General features: G+C 35.1%; 2 protein-coding genes across 3 annotated transcripts; one reads left to right on the forward strand and one right to left on the reverse strand.

The window, feature by feature from the left end:
* The first annotated feature begins 1,381 nt into the window (after positions 1 to 1,381).
* On the forward strand, positions 1,382 to 11,511 carry LOC137829808 (ABC transporter B family member 20). 2 transcript variants are annotated; one of them, XM_068636736.1, is made up of 12 exons: positions 1,470 to 2,135; positions 4,079 to 4,133; positions 4,213 to 4,388; positions 4,508 to 4,708; positions 5,849 to 6,108; positions 6,188 to 6,498; positions 6,600 to 6,820; positions 6,930 to 7,270; positions 7,514 to 8,301; positions 8,389 to 8,630; positions 9,602 to 10,847; positions 10,954 to 11,511. In XM_068636736.1, exons 1-11 carry the CDS (start codon positions 1,761 to 1,763, stop codon positions 10,829 to 10,831), a joined length of 4,200 nt encoding a protein of 1,399 aa, XP_068492837.1. In that variant the 5' UTR covers positions 1,470 to 1,760; the 3' UTR covers positions 10,832 to 10,847; positions 10,954 to 11,511. The 2 variants fall into 2 exon arrangements, with proteins under 2 accessions (XP_068492836.1, XP_068492837.1); XM_068636735.1 differs by having other exon boundaries at positions 1,382 to 2,135; positions 9,602 to 11,511.
* Positions 11,512 to 12,362: 851 nt separating this feature from the next.
* On the reverse strand, positions 12,363 to 14,669 carry LOC137829812 (photosynthetic NDH subunit of lumenal location 1, chloroplastic). Its single transcript, XM_068636740.1, has 8 exons — positions 14,475 to 14,669; positions 14,284 to 14,383; positions 13,842 to 13,925; positions 13,624 to 13,697; positions 13,391 to 13,513; positions 13,237 to 13,308; positions 13,053 to 13,149; positions 12,363 to 12,604 (listed from the first exon to the last, which is right to left on the reverse strand). The coding sequence occupies exons 1-8, from the start codon at positions 14,526 to 14,528 to the stop codon at positions 12,501 to 12,503; spliced, it is 708 nt and encodes a 235-aa protein (XP_068492841.1). The 5' UTR covers positions 14,529 to 14,669; the 3' UTR covers positions 12,363 to 12,500.
* Positions 14,670 to 16,363: the final 1,694 nt, after the last annotated feature.

Here is a 16,363-nt window from a genome sequence, read left to right on the forward strand (position 1 = left end):
GACTTAAAAAAAAAAGATTAAACGTGTGATATTTAAAAAAATATCATATTTTGGACATCTTTATTGCTACATAAATAATTTACAAAAGAAAGGAAAGAGTTATTATTGTTTATTATTTTTACACTTTAGGATTTAGGAGAAAATGCTGAAAGAGTTTAAGGAAAAATGTTGAAAAAATTTGATGACATGTAAATATGATAAATAAAATATATAGGAAAACAAAATATATTTATCATAATATAATAATTTTTTTACAAATGACGACATATTGTATTATTTTACTTTATATATTTAAAACTAAACTAACACAACCTTTCTCGCTAGTATGACACACCACAATCGTCTCAATAATCATATTTAGAGACTCCGTACATCTATCATGTTGACTCTTCTTCCTATACTCAACAACAACCATTTGCTCAATCCAAATCATTGTTAGGTTATTATCAACACACTCTATTTTCTCACATTTCCTACCAACAATTTCCAACCAGTTTCACTAGTTTTGCATACCATAAAAACATGTTTTATGCAATGTCAAACATGTTTGGTACTTCCATTATAACACCTTAATAGACATTTCGTTCAACTTCATCATCGTACTGCTATCGATGCATTCACAAGGATTTGATAGTCCATCTCGCACAAATCAACCTCCACTCATAGATGATAGTCCATAACCAACTGAATATCTGTGTTTACGACAACCTCAAAAGTTGAGAAGGAGATCATCAGGTAACACATCATTCCTAATTATCCTATTTACTTTTTTTAATCAAAACAATCATTTTATTATTTTATTTATTTGAATACAATTTATTTTACCTTGCATTTTCCCCATTTCAAACAACACAAATCACAGTATAATTAAAAAATTAATGAAATTCACAAATAATATACTAAAAACCCTAAACTTAAAGATTGACTTTCATAAAAGCCTTTCAACCTTTTTCCCATAATCATAAAGTGTAAAAAAGTAATAACGAAAACAACCAACCAACTCCTTCATTTTCATTTCTCAATTCTTCTAATAAATAATATATTTTAATTTGTTTTAGATAATAATAAAGTATTTGGTCGATAAGAGAAAGACACTTTTCGTCAATCACGCACTCACCTGAAACAAAAGCCTCCTCATTTTTTAACTAATTTTCTTATAAATTTAACTTTATTTATATATTAAATCAATTATTAAAAAAAGAAGAAGCATACCAGCACTTAACGCGTGTCACTCCAACGACTCTCACAAGGGCCTCAACGTAATTTCAACGCATATGATCCAGCTGTGAACACATTTACCAACGCCACCATGGCATGGGAATTTACCAAAACACCCTCCTTTTTTTCTTTTTCCATGCATGCCATCACAATTTCACAGCACAAACTCGCTGTAATCGTATTATCATTATTCTTCTATTATTATTATTTATTTTATTCGAAACAAAACCTCAATTTTTTTTAAAAAAAAAGAAAAAGAAAAAGAAAAAACAGAAAGCGAAGAAGAAGAAGAAGAAGAAGAAGAAGAATCGAAGAAGGGTCGTAAACTTAAAAGGAAGAAATTAAGGTGTGGTACCTCTTTTTTGACCGAGTCAAACCACACGCCGCCGCCACCTCGCAACTCACAACCACCTCGACGGCGTTCAATACGACGTCGTTTCCTCAACAGAAGAGACAGAGGAGCTCGGGCTCTGAATTCTGTTCGATCTGTTTTCCAATTCTTCGTCGCAGCGAGTTAGTTGGAGGTGTTGCTGTGATCGGATATGATGGTTTCTCGGGGGCTGTTCGGGTGGTCCCCGCCGCACATACAGCCTCTCACGCCGGTCTCCGAGGTTTCGGAGCCGCCGGAGTCGCCGTCGCCGTACCTCGACCTCGGCGCCGAGACCTCCGCCTCGCAGCCGATGGAGGTCGAGGACGAGATGGAGGAGGCCGAGGAGATGGAGCCGCCGCCCGCCGCCGTTCCTTTCTCTCGCCTCTTCGCCTGCGCCGATCGCCTCGACTGGTTTCTCATGGTCGTCGGCTCCCTCGCCGCCGCGGCGCACGGCACCGCTCTCGTCGTTTACTTGCACTACTTCGCCAAGGTTCTCTGGGTTCCTCAGCTGGGTTCGCGGGATGAGCAGTTTCGGAGGTTCAAGGAGGTTCGATTTCGTTTCGTTTTCTATCGAAACCCTAGTTGTTGTTGTACGCTGCTTCTGGATTTTAATTAGCTTCTGATAATTTGATTTCGCTTAGCTTAGGCAGTGAAATTAAGTCTTGTGTACTGTGCTATTAGTTTTTGTAGCTTTAATCTCCATGGTTGCCGTGCTGTGTGAGGTAATTGAGCAATTAACTTTCATTGAAAGCTGACCTGACTCTACTAAGCATGGCATAGCCTAGTCCTTCCCTCCTTTCTCCCTTGTTAGTTTATTCCCTTTCTATAAGGGTTTATTGTACGGGTCAGAGTAGCTCGTGGATGGATCACCCAAGTCATCAGGGGCATGATGACACTCTGTTTAGGGTTCCAACTCAGCATTGGCAATTTGGCAAAAGTGTTGCGCATATCCTCGGAATTAACCCTGTGTTTCAAATATATTTTTGCCTATCTTTCTGCAGTTATAAATTTACTTTGTTTGTGGGGTTAGATATCAACGATTTCATTAGTTGAACATTTAAAGAGTGATGCTAGAACATTAGCATGAGTAAAGGTGTTAAGAAAATGAGGAGACTGGGAATATGAAGACGTTGATTTGGGTGGCGAATTAGAGCCTGGTTTGTCCACCTGATGACTGATGAGATTCTCCAGGAGCATGCCACTTACTGGTTGGATATGAGAGACCTAGGCTAGAGCTACTTACTATTTAAAAAATTTCTTCCCTCTCATCTCAAGTTTACATAAATTGTTGATATAAGTTTCTGGGGTTATGTTGAAGGCAGGGCGAATTTTGGGTATAGGAAGGGATGGATAGGATGAATTTTTGTTTCTATTTGCCAAGAAAATTAAGTCTTGGGCGAAGGGCAAAACTTGACTAAGTTGAACAATAGGTAATAAGCAGAAGATAATAAAACATGCATTTCACCTAGGGTTTCATTGCATGACAATACTGTTAGAATTCCAAGTGAGTTTGTCCCACATTGAGTGGAATGAGCCTGAAGAGCAATATATAAGAAAGAAGACTCACATGCTCATTGCCTTAAGGTTTTGGGTTGGAAGTGGTGTCTTGACTTTCTTATATGAAATGCTCATGGCTTATTGGTGCCAAATCATCCCGACGTTTTCTTACAGAAAAAACCCTACAAACTGGATCGAACACGTGAGTAGTCGAATCTTGTATTGTTAGGATTCCTTGTATTGAAAGTCTTCTTGACAAGGGGTTTCAGGTAAGCGCATGGTTTTGAGTTGGAAGTGGTGTCTTGACTTTCTTGTATGAAATGCTCATGGCTCATTAGTACCAAATCACCCCGGCGTTTTCCGACAGAAAAAACCCTACAAATACAAAGGCACACAACTTAGAAGGGAACAATTTCTTCCATTATTCATAAATTTGATTAGTCATTTCTCTTTTCAGGTGCTATAAATACAGTAGTTCTATTAAGCAGAAAAACGTTAACACTTTTTAAATAGGATGGCTATGACTTATCCTCCTTGGAAGGAATTTTTAAACAACAAGCTAAGCCTAAATTGAACCCAAGATAATTTGCAAAGTAGACCTTGCATAGAAAGTTTCAAAATTTAACAATTATTATTGCCAAGTTGGAATATTACAATTATTGTTGCAATGCAAGTAAATAATATACACACTAGAACTTAACATTTTACAATTAAATTACTTTTGTGAGAAGTTGCACTGACAATAATTATGCAGAAGAAATTACATCATTTAGCATGGTTTAACCCACATGAATGAACAGTAGGTTTATGTTTTAAACAAGTTTCAACCAAGAATCTGAAGAGTATGGCTGTTCATTTTTGCACTGGTTAATTTAGTAGTTGAACCATATGACATCATAACTAGGAATTTAAATTATTTTTTGAGGCACATAGTTTGTAAACAAGATTTGAAAAATGGACTTATATGCTTATTTACTTATGTATTTTCTGCAGCTTGCTTTAACCATTGTTTATATTGCTGGAGGAGTTTTTGCTGCTGGTTGGATTGGTAAATTAATTTCATAGAATATTTCTTATTAGATGTTAAATTTAAGTTTAGTTCAATACTAATCTTTCTTGTTTAATAGAGGTTTCATGTTGGATTCTTACTGGAGAACGGCAGACTGCTGTGATCAGATCAAAATATGTCCAAGTATTACTTAACCAAGATATGAGTTTTTTTGATACATATGGAAATAATGGAGATATTGTGAGTCAAGTATTAAGTGATGTGCTGCTCATTCAGTCTGCTCTTAGTGAAAAGGTGCGTAGTGCTCTTGTTGTGTGTATATTCAGTATTCACTCCTTTGTAAATTTGTTATTCTTTCCAGAAAAATCTCAACTCATATTTCATACCGTGTGTATTGACTTTTGATGATGCAGGTTGGGAATTATATTCATAATATGGCAACATTCTTCAGTGGTCTTGTTATTGCTTTTATCAATTGTTGGCAGATTGCGTTGATAACATTAGCTACAGGTCCATTTATTGTTGCTGCAGGAGGAATATCAAATATATTCCTCCACAGGCTTGCCGAGAATATTCAAGATGCATATGCTGAAGCAGCCAGCATTGCTGAACAGGTTATTTATAGTTAAACTTCAATTCATTCCTGCGTTGAACCATTGATTGTAATGCACACACACACACACACACACACATATATATATATATATTCAATTCAGATGTGATTTCGATTGATTTAAATTTTAATATTTTACTAAATACCAAAAGAAAGAAAGAATTTAACGTTTGAAAGTTTCTCATATCATGTATGGGATTCTGTATCTTTCATTGTAACATAATTCATCCTGTAACTGTATTTCAATTTGGGCTGTGCAGAGGTCTTTGATGTAATCAAATTTTATGTCTTTCTTTACCATGTTATGGAAATGAGACTTGCTTGAGATTGCTGTTACTCATATAGTATCCATGTTTTGATTGAAATAGAACTTGTCAGAAAGAAAAGAGAAAAAAAATACAACTAGGGGGGTTGATAAGATATTCTTCTAAAAAGAAAATTCTTTTTTTCTTTTTTTGATCAGCAATAAAAGAAAATTCTATTGCAGTAAGATTACCCAATTTTTTTTCATATCAGCAACTTCCTTCAAGCAGACACAAGCATAATGCCAAAGAGAAGTCAGGAACATATTTTAACATATTTAAAGCCACACAAACACCCTTAAATATGCCAGCATTCTGCTGCAACTAAAAAATGCAAGGCTGAAAGCTCGGTTTTTCTGACTGCATGTTGAGCATAGGTCATCCTTATTCTTTATTCCTTCAATTAGGAATTGAAAACTAGTCACAAATTTTTGAAATGGTCCTTGAAGTAAAATGCTTCTTGATTTTTGCTAGTAATTTCTTGTTTATAATTAAGAAATAGTTGTCTCTCTTAGACAATGTAGGTTTAAGCCTAACTCAACTTCACAAAATCGGCTTGCTAGGTGCGGATTACACCAGCTTAATACTATAATTTGGTCATATCTCTAATCGATATGAGATCTTAAATAATTTTTAATTGACAGATTATACCCATCTGAGTGTCATTTAGTTCATTGTGAATGAATTTTTTTTTGAGGTCTTTATTTATCTTTAAGTTTGGAGAATCAGTTCATTTATCTGTATTTTTACTTTAATGGTTTGAATTTGGTAAAGTTCTCATTATTGGATGAATCGTTTTAGCATAATCAGTTCTGAATATATATTTTCTTGTGATGCAGGCAGTTTCCTATATAAGGACCTTGTATGCATTTACAAATGAAACATTGTCTAAATATTCATATGCAACGTCACTTCAAGCTACTCTTAGATATGGTATATTAATAAGTCTTGTTCAAGGGCTTGGCCTTGGTTTTACTTATGGGCTTGCAATATGTTCTTGTGCATTACAACTCTGGGTTGGAAGGCTCCTGGTTATACATGGAAAAGCTCATGGTGGTGAAATTATAACAGCTCTGTTTGCTGTGATTCTAAGTGGCTTGTGAGCATCATAACCAACTTATATTTTTCTCTTAATTTGTTTTACTTTTTGCTTACAATTTTTTGTTAATTTGATTAAGGGGATTGAATCAAGCAGCGACAAATTTCTACTCATTTGATCAAGGGCGAATAGCTGCCTATAGACTATTTGAGATGATTAGCCGGTCATCCTCATCCTTTAATCATGATGGCAGTGCTCCAGCTTCTGTGCAAGGAAATATAGAGTTTCGGAATGTTTACTTCAGTTATCTTTCTCGCCCTGAAATCCCTATCTTGAGTGGGTTTTATCTCACTGTTCCTGCTAAAAAGACTGTGGCACTTGTTGGAAGAAATGGCTCTGGAAAAAGTAGTATTATTCCCCTTATGGAGCGTTTCTATGATCCTACTTTAGGTAATTTTTCCCCATCATTAGTGAAAATTTGTTCTAAATCACATCTAAAACATTTTATATATATTTTCATATTTAAATAAATTTACCCATCTGTGGTTCAGGGGAAGTTCTTTTAGATGGTGAAAATATAAAGAATATGAAACTGGAATGGTTAAGGAGTCAAATAGGACTGGTTACCCAGGAACCTGCTTTACTCAGTTTGAGTATAAGAGACAACATTGCTTATGGCAGAGATACCACCATGGATCAAATTGAAGAGGCTGCTAAAATAGCTCATGCACATACCTTTATCAGCTCATTAGATAAAGGTTATGACACACAGGTGAATCTTGATTGAAATGATCATATGAAACCTATGTTGTTTTGGATGATCGTATTTCAATTATATCCTTGTTGGTATTCACCTCCTAAACTAGGGTTCTGTCTTTCAGGTTGGCAGGGCCGGTCTAGCTTTAACAGAAGAACAGAAAATAAAGCTTTCTATTGCAAGAGCTGTGCTTTTAAATCCATCCATTCTTCTTCTTGATGAGGTTACTGGTGGACTTGATTTTGAGGCTGAGAGGTCTGTTCAGGAGGCTCTGGATCTGCTAATGTTGGGACGCTCAACAATAATAATTGCTCGAAGGCTTAGTCTTATAAAGAATGCTGATTATATAGCTGTCATGGAGGATGGTCAACTTGTTGAAATGGGTACTCACGATGAGTTACTGACCCTGGATGGCTTATATGCAGAGCTTCTTCGATGTGAAGAGGCCACAAAACTTCCTAAGAGGTTTGATACCGCCTCAAATCATGCTTCAACTTTTGCCGTGCACTTTTTTGTTTGTGGAGAATATAACATGACTTTTAAAATACAGATATTGTGATGGTTGAGGCGGCATAGTCTGTTAATGTTTTACTATAATAATAAACTAATAATTGTTACACAATGGTTTGAGATCAGTGTATTTTTTATAATTTGCAAGATTTCATCATTTGCATGGTGAAAAATCACTTTTTTTTGTTCATCATCCAGGATGCCTGTTCGCAACTACAAGGAGACTGCAACTTTCCAAATTGAGAAGGATTCTTCAGAAAGTCACAGCTTCAAAGAACCTTCATCTCCTAAAATGATAAAGTCACCCTCTCTTCAGAGAGTTTCTGCCATATTTCGGCCTTCGGATGGCTTCTTTAATTCACAAGAATCACCAAAAATTCGGAGCCCACCGTCTGAGAAGATGATGGAAAATGGGCAATCTTTAGATTCAGCAGATAAGGAGCCATCAATAAAAAGGCAGGATAGTTTTGAAATGAGACTACCAGAGTTACCCAGGATTGATGTTCAATGTGTGCATCGCCAAAAGTCAAATGGCTCTGACCCAGAATCCCCTGTTTCACCTCTTTTAACATCTGATCCTAAAAATGAACGCTCCCATTCGCAGACTTTTAGCAGGCCTGATAGTCATTCTGGTGATCTTTCAGTGAAAATGACCGAAACAAAGGATGCGAGGCATCGAAAACAACCCTCAATTTGGAGGCTAGCAGAACTTAGTTTTGCAGAGTGGCTTTATGCTGTGTTAGGAAGCACAGGTGCTGCTATCTTTGGTTCTTTCAATCCCCTTCTTGCTTATGTTATTGGTCTGGTGGTGACAGATTACTATAAAATTGATGAAGAACATCACTTCCAAAGGGAGATAGACAAATGGTGCTTGATCATTGCTGGCATGGGTATTGTGACAGTTGTTGCCAACTTTTTACAGCATTTCTACTTTGGTATAATGGGGGAGAAAATGACAGAAAGAGTTAGGAGAATGATGTTCTCAGGTGTGTAGATTTGAAGTATTTATTACTTTAAAAGATAAACAATTTGGACTTCTGCCCTATACTTAAATTGTTTTAATAACATTGCAGCCATGCTTCGCAATGAAACTGGATGGTTTGATGTAGAGGAAAATAGTGCTGACAATCTATCGATGCGCTTGGCCAATGATGCTACATTTGTGCGAGCGGCTTTCAGTAACCGTCTTTCTATATTTATACAGGACAGTGCTGCAGTTATTGTTGCATTTCTCATTGGTGTTTTGCTGCACTGGCGATTAGCACTTGTGGCTTTAGCAACACTTCCAGTTCTTTGTGTGTCTGCCGTTGCCCAGGTTTGCAACTGCTTTTCTTATTTTGCCATGTAATTTTGTCAGGTTGTTGGATTGAACTTGTATTTCTTTTTTGTGTCAACAGTCAGTAAAAAAATTAAGCCTCTTGCAAAATTCTTTGTTTTTGAAATTCATATTTTCCACATCTTCGTATCAACAACAGCCATGTATTTTCGCACTAAGTGGGTTGGTCTGTTATCTTTTTTCCCATTACTGTGAATTATAAGGGATGTTAGTTGAATAATTGCTAGTGATTATGACCAATTAATATAATGTGTCTCCTTTGCCTCATGAATGTCGAGAATGCAAAAACAAATCCAAAAACCATGAAATGCCTTGGAGTCTGTGTATGTGCAAGACTAGCTAATGTATAAAAGGAAAAGGCTGATTTAGGAAAAATGGCACTGTTTCACTTTGTGTATCAGTGCATATCTCGCTCTCTTTTGTATTATTTATCTGTGTATATTTCACTGTGAAGTTAAAAACAATGTTTCATTCATGTCATCAAATACTGAAAGTAAAGCATTTAATTGTGATTGCTTTAACAAATTTTATATTGAAGTTATCTGTGGCATTGCAATAATTTCAATTATAAATGTATCTTTTTGTGCTAGAGTTATCAATGGTCTGTAATTAGTGTAATTTGGCAGTGTCTTTACTAGTTTTATTCTTAAGACAGATTTAATATTTTTCCTTTGGAAATCAAAGTTTTGTTACATTTTATTCCCTTGCAGGATCAAGGGTACCATTATTGAATGCTACTTATACCTCTTCATGGGGGTTTCATTTTCATTTATGGAAATTCTTATTTATGTCAATTTATGTTTAATTCAATTACTAAAGCTAACGGACCTGCTTTTGCTAACTTTTGTGAATGACTGTTGATAATGCTGGCTATGCATAATGATGTTTTTATTAATTTGCTTTTGTGGTTAGCATGATGCATGTGTTAAACAATCTCCTTAATCTTGCAGAAATTGTGGCTTGCTGGATTTTCAAAGGGCATACAAGAAATGCACAGAAAGGCATCTTTGGTTCTTGAAGACGCAGTTAGGAATATTTACACTGTTGTTGCATTTTGTGCTGGTAATAAGGTGATGGAACTCTACCAGTTACAGTTAAATAAAATATTTAAGAAAAGCTTTCTTCATGGAGTGGCCATTGGTTTTGCATTTGGCTTTTCACAGTTTCTGCTCTTTGCATGTAATGCTCTTCTACTTTGGTACACTGCAATATGTGTAAATAAGGAATATGTGGAGATGCCTACCGCTCTCAAGGAGTACATGGTTTTCTCATTTGCTACATTTGCCCTTGTGGAGCCTTTTGGGTTGGCTCCTTACATACTTAAGCGACGTAAATCTCTCATATCAGTGTTTGAAATTATTGATCGTGTGCCTAAGATTGATCCGGATGATAGCAAAGCAACGAAGCCACCCAATGTGTATGGGAGCATTGAGTTGAAAAATGTTGATTTTTGTTATCCTTCTCGGCCAGAAGTGTTGGTATTAAGCAATTTTAGCCTCAAAGTCAACGGAGGACAAACAATTGCTGTAGTGGGAGTTTCAGGATCAGGGAAGAGTACAGTAATATCTTTGATCGAGAGATTCTATGATCCAGTTTCTGGCCAAGTTTTGCTAGATGGGAGGGATCTAAAGCAATATAATTTGAGATGGTTGAGGAGCCACCTTGGTCTAGTTCAGCAGGAACCCATTATCTTCTCAACAACCATAAGGGAAAACATCATATATGCCAGGCATAATGCCAGTGAAGCTGAAATAAAGGAGGCTGCAAGAATAGCAAATGCGCATCACTTCATCAGTAGCTTGCCTCATGGTTATGACACTCATGTTGGGATGAGAGGTGTTGACTTAACTCCCGGACAAAAACAGAGAATTGCAATTGCAAGGGTAATTCTTAAAAATGCTCCTATTTTGTTGCTGGACGAAGCTAGTTCCTCAATTGAATCTGAGTCAAGCCGAGTGGTGCAAGAGGCTCTAGACACCCTAATAATGGGAAACAAAACCACTATTTTAATAGCACACAGAGCTGCAATGATGAGGCACGTGGACAACATAGTAGTTCTAAATGGAGGAAGGATAGTTGAGGAGGGGACCCATGATTCATTGGTGGCAAAAAATGGTCTGTATGTCCGATTAATGCAACCTCATTTTGGTAAGGCTTTGCGTCAGCACCGACTTGTTTAGAATGGGAGTATCCAACGTGAGTAGTTGCAGCTAATGTTGGTTGGTTCATGAGAATTGTTTCATAAACTACTTGAGTTGAATGACTGATGATTGCAGCACCTGATGGAACTTTCCAATGTCAGGTGGAGGCTCGCCTGTAGCAAGAATGGGAGTATTGGATCAGCACTCAGGCATTAGCAGGCATAGGAAGAGGGTGCTGTGGCAGGGATAGTGTAGGATTTGAATATAGAAATCTGGAATTTGGTTGATTTGAGTATTGAAGCTGTGTATGCGTATTCTTTTGGAGGCAAGCAGTTTAGGCTGACCCAAGGTGTTGTCTCCACGGTATATTGATTTTGTTTTCCGACGAGAGGAAGGCGGCGGAATCAACACTAATTCAGCTGAGTTACTCTTGTATTCTATTGGACTTCCTTTTCACTCTTCCACTCTCTCAAGCGTGGATCATCAACTTGTTCACTCTGTACTTTTTCTTCATTTGTGAAAATTGTAGAATACAGTCTCCAGTGTTGTAAAACCTCTGTATATACATAGCCATAGTTTAGAAGCAGTTCCTTTTAGTGTTTGAATTACACGAGTTCTTGAGTTTTTTTGTCCTTAGATTATAGATGCAGATTTCCACGTGTATTTTTGCCAACTAGTTTCATACATTCTTATAGTTGTTTATCTTAATTAATTTGCTATTTTTTGTGTTGAACTAATAAACTTACAAACAGACAATTGGAAATGTGGGATTTACATAGCTTTTAAGGAACCAATCTTCTGTTCTACATTTCGTGGGAACTCATGATTCTTAATAATCATTTTTAAGGTTCTTTTCTCCCAGAAACGTGATGTTCACAATTTGTCAGATTTGGTTTTATTTCTTCTAATAATTATACAATCTAATTAGTCTAATAGTTTCCCTGACAATTTTTTTTTAACGTTATGATTTGTCACCCCAAATCCACTTGGAGAGATTTTTCATCTGGAACAGTTTCCACAGAGATCACCGGGTAACAAGAAAAATGTCATTCTGACGATGGCTTGAAAAAAAAATACAAAACAAACCACAAAAGAGGATACAAAAATGTTTCACAAAATAGGTATAGAAGGAAAAAAGGAGAACAATTCTTCCAAAGAAAAAAATTACAAACAAACAATGCATAATTATAACCATCAAATAAGCATAAAAGATGAAGAATATATTTAGAAGAAAGGTTCAGAAAAAGCCTTGATTGAAGCGCACCCTTTGCCTTCAAAATATGATTCGTTCTTCAGCTGGCTCAATCTTTATAGGAAAAGATCCTTAAACTTATTAGGGTAGCAGAATTTTAAGGAAGATAAGTCTTTTCTCCTTGTTTTTGTATGCATCATGTGTAAACCCTAAGAAAGGCTATTAACTTAACCTTCACAAAAATAGTTGGATCTGTCAAGTTGAATTCCTGAAAAGCAGGGATCACGATGATGTAGTTTTCATCTTAAAAACCATATTCGATAACAATATATTTTTTACTCCTGAATCCTAATTATAAGAGAGGAGGAACAAATTGGGTTTGTTTGCACCACCACGTAACACGTGTCCTGCTCCATTATTGGTATTAATTAATGCTATAAAGAATACAATTATTATATTTACTCTGATATACATATATTTAAAATCAAACTTCATCTGTAGGCACATTTAAACACTTCAGATGTCAAGAAGCCTGAAAGAGTCTGCTACCACTTTAAGCTCATCTCTTACTCTTTTCCATCGCCTTTCATTGGCTCCCACAATTAAAGTGTAGTACCTTCCTGCAAAAGGTCCATGTTGTTTGTTAGTTATATAACATATATACTGAACACTGATACGATACAAATACGGAGATAATCTTAAAAATGTAGGACATAAAAATATAAATATATATATTGTATAATTATAAATTATATGAATAGACAATAAAAATTTATGTGCATAAGTTATGTTTTAATTTTTTAACAGAAAGATATTTGGTTAAAAATGATTTGTTTTTTATTTTTATAATAAAAATTTATATAATAAGTTTGAGATGTTAAAAAATTAATGTATTTCTTATTTTTAAAATAATGTTAGAACTGTACTAAAATTATTAAAAATTCAATAAATATTTTTTGAATTGGATACTACACTAATACGTATCGTACTAGTGTCGTATCCGACATGGACACCCATTTAAAACACGTGTTCGAGTCTAGTCACAAATTGAGATAGTTGGTTACTTACCATTTCCTATAGCAATTGTTGCAATGGAGGCACTGGAGTAGTTTGGTGATGTAAGTATGTATTCAAAGGTATAGTAATGTTTTCCATCTATGGTTTTCTGCATTCACAAGTCAAAAATACTTGTTACTTCACTAAGACACATACTTCATACAAAAAAAACATTGTGAAAAAGTAAAGAAGAAACCTCCTCCATGCCATTTATTGTTGGTATTTGGTTTGGTGCAGCATATCTATGCTTCACCAAAAAGTATATGACCTGGTTAAGATACAAACTGGTAAGTGTAAAGCACACTACAGAGTTCAGAAAATAACATCAGAACACACTTTTGCAGCATCACCTCTTCCATAGGACCCAAATCTCTTATGTCTTTCTTCTCTGTTGGTATAAATCTCACCCTTACATTCTGTAACTGTAGGAGTTTGTCTTTGAATGCAGAATCATGAGCCAAGAAGTCAAATTCCTAGGGAGACGAGATACATTCAAACTTGTAGAAAATTAGTTTATATATAATGATTTTGTATGGTTGTGAATAGAGTTTGTGATAAGATTAACATGGTTCTTATTTCTCACCTTCCAATCTCTGGGATATACATAAGAATACCCATCTTCATAGTCCACAAAAGCTTGGTATCTGTCTGGTTTTTCTACGGAAGAAAGGGTAATGAAACTCCAAAATTTCAGAAGACCATGCTATGACTACTCTCTCAGTTTAGCATATGAACAAAGATCCTTTTGGTGAAGTGAAACTTAATAACACAAATTATTATCACATCAGCAAGTATGAATACCTCTAGCAAATGCCAAATTTGTCAGTTGTAAATTTGCAGTTAAAGCTCCAATTCCCAACAATAGTGGTCTTCTCTGGAAGTGGCCTGAAAATCATAAAAGACATTCAACAAGTCATTTCAAAATCCAGTACTACAGAAGATAATGTTCTGATTTTTCACCAAAAACAAAAAAAACTAGGAAATAGTTCAATTTTCTGAATGCAAGCTGTTTCAGTTCTACTTATATTACTGTCTCAGCCACAGTAAATTCATTTCAGAGCAAGATTTAATGAAGAATTGAAGATAGATTTATGGTTTTTGACTTGCAAGGACATTGAATTATTCCTTGTAAAGTGAAATTGATTTGAGGTCCCAGAGTGTTGATTATCATTGATTTTGGTGTGGTTGAAATTGACATAATCTGAAGCACTTTTGCACTAGGAAAGTGAGTTTAGGTGCTTACTTTCTCCAGTGGAGGTTGTCTCCAATGCACAAAAGGCAGTGTTGTTTGGAGATGAAGTTGCAGTGTTGCAAGGCAAATGGTTTGATTGTGGCAAGTTTAGCTGAAACAGTGGAAAGCAGGGTGCATGAACAGGAGTTGAGTACAGAGAAGAACATTGTGTTAGTGAAATAGAAAGAATTTGTGTGACAGACCTTAGGGGAGAAAGAGGGTGAAATCCAAGTGAAAGAGGAGGAAGAAAGTATCATAGTTGAAAGTGGTTTAGAGCTTCACTTCTGAGATAGTGTATGCTGTACCATAGAATTTAAGCCTTTTGATGTGGCTAGAAGCCTGTGACCATATATCACAACCAAACATTTTTCTCTTTTTCATTCAACATCTCATTGGATAATTCCACTTATGCCAATGGGACAATTATTTATTGGGCATTTTTTATGCACCCCCATACATTTTTTTTTTTCTGGATCTTCATAAATATGAAATTCTCATTTTTGTCATTTCCAAATTGTTCTATCTGAAGGTTAAAAGTGTTTCTAATTATGCAATCTAGAATTAATTTTTGGTTTTCAAATTATACAATATCAAACTCATTCTTTCTAAAACAAATTTTTTAGATTCTGGAATCCGAAAGTTAGCTTTGGTTTCCAAATTATACAATATCAAAGTCATTCTTTCTAAGACAAATCTTTTTGGATTCCACAATCTGAAAATTAGCTTTCGGATTGCATAACTCAATCCATCATCTTAACTTCTTTTTCAACAATATTTATTATCGAGAAGAAAATTACCACCAACATCGAACTCCTCGCTAACAACCTTGATATCTCTCTCGCTGTCGCAACTTTCAACTTAGGACGCGACTTCAACCCCTACTCACCCATTTTTCGATGAAGAAGGTCACGTGGCTTTTGGATTGTAGATATTATGTAAATAAAAAGTTAAAATTTCAAATTATGTGATATAGAAACTTTTTAGATTGAGTAATTCATAAGAAATTTTGACTTAAGAATTATACAATCACAGAAGAAAAATTGAAAATTTTCATAATTGTGGGGTGTAGAAGAAATACATGGAGGTGCAAGAAAAAATGTCTTTATATGTTTAGAGTTAAGGTGGAGTGGGCTTGCTGAGAAGACTGTTACTTCCTGCACCTCCATATCTTCTTATGCTACTTCTATACACAACATGAAAATACATTTTTATCATTCTTGTGCCACCTCCATAGAATAACTTCCGGACTATGTAATCCGGAAACGTATTTGAAAAAATACTTCCGGATTATATAATCCAGAAGTTAAAAAAGACTTCTGAATTATGTAATCCAGAAAGTAATCATGCATCTCAAAAAAGGCTTCCGGATTATATAATCCAAAAACTAATTACAAATTTGAAAAATAACTTTCGGATTATGTAATCCAGAATACTACAGAGAGGTATTTTTGGAAATACGAAAATCTATGGAGGTGCGAGAAGAAGGTATGGAGGTGCAGGAAGAAGCAGCCTGCTGAGAAATGCTCATGATCACGAAGATGAGTTTAGGGCTTCTCAAAAAAATTGGGTGCTTCTATTTGCACCTCACCTTTTGTTTTCTCGCACGTACTGTCAATATTTTTCAGAGCTTTTGACAAAACTACCCCTTTTACAGTCAAGAGTATTTTTTTTTTATATAGAAGAAGAGAAAGAGTAGATAAAATGAGTGAAGGACCCAATCACTCATATAAATATATAGAGAGATGAATGTATATATAATCACAACTCTTATTAAATGTTACATTATTTGATTATTTTTTTCAAAATTCTAAATTTAACATGAATAATTATAATGATAAGATATCATAATTTAGTTGGAATTGAAAAAAATTACACAAGTTGGTCCTTTATTTAAATAGCATATCTATAATTGAAAATGAAACTAATACGTAAACATAGAAGAAAGTCCAACCTATTAATTTGAACACACATTTAAAAATATCATTAAAGTTTAAACCAGTAACTGTTGATACGTAAACACTTTTATATTATCAACTAATTTGAAATTATGGTTCGTAATAAAGTCAACCAATTTATCATTATTTATAATCGG

Source organism: Phaseolus vulgaris, chromosome 7, assembly GCF_000499845.2.
Source record: "Phaseolus vulgaris cultivar G19833 chromosome 7, P. vulgaris v2.0, whole genome shotgun sequence".
In the NCBI taxonomy this organism is placed as follows: Eukaryota; Viridiplantae; Streptophyta; class Magnoliopsida; order Fabales; family Fabaceae; genus Phaseolus; species Phaseolus vulgaris.

Coding starts and splice junctions, on each gene's coding strand:
- LOC137829812 (XM_068636740.1), bottom strand. CDS start 14,528: ATGATACTTTCTTCCTCCTCTTTCACTTGGATTTCACCCTCTTTCTCC. Junction 14,384..14,474: donor CACCCTCTTTCTCCCCTAAG/GTCTGTCACACA, acceptor CCACTGTTTCAG/CTAAACTTGCCACAATCAAA. Junction 12,605..13,052: donor AACAATTGCTATAGGAAATG/GTAAGTAACCAA, acceptor GACCTTTTGCAG/GAAGGTACTACACTTTAATT.
- LOC137829808 (XM_068636735.1), top strand. CDS start 1,761: ATGATGGTTTCTCGGGGGCTGTTCGGGTGGTCCCCGCCGCACATACAG. Junction 4,134..4,212: donor TTTTGCTGCTGGTTGGATTG/GTAAATTAATTT, acceptor CTTGTTTAATAG/AGGTTTCATGTTGGATTCTT. Junction 6,499..6,599: donor TTTCTATGATCCTACTTTAG/GTAATTTTTCCC, acceptor TCTGTGGTTCAG/GGGAAGTTCTTTTAGATGGT.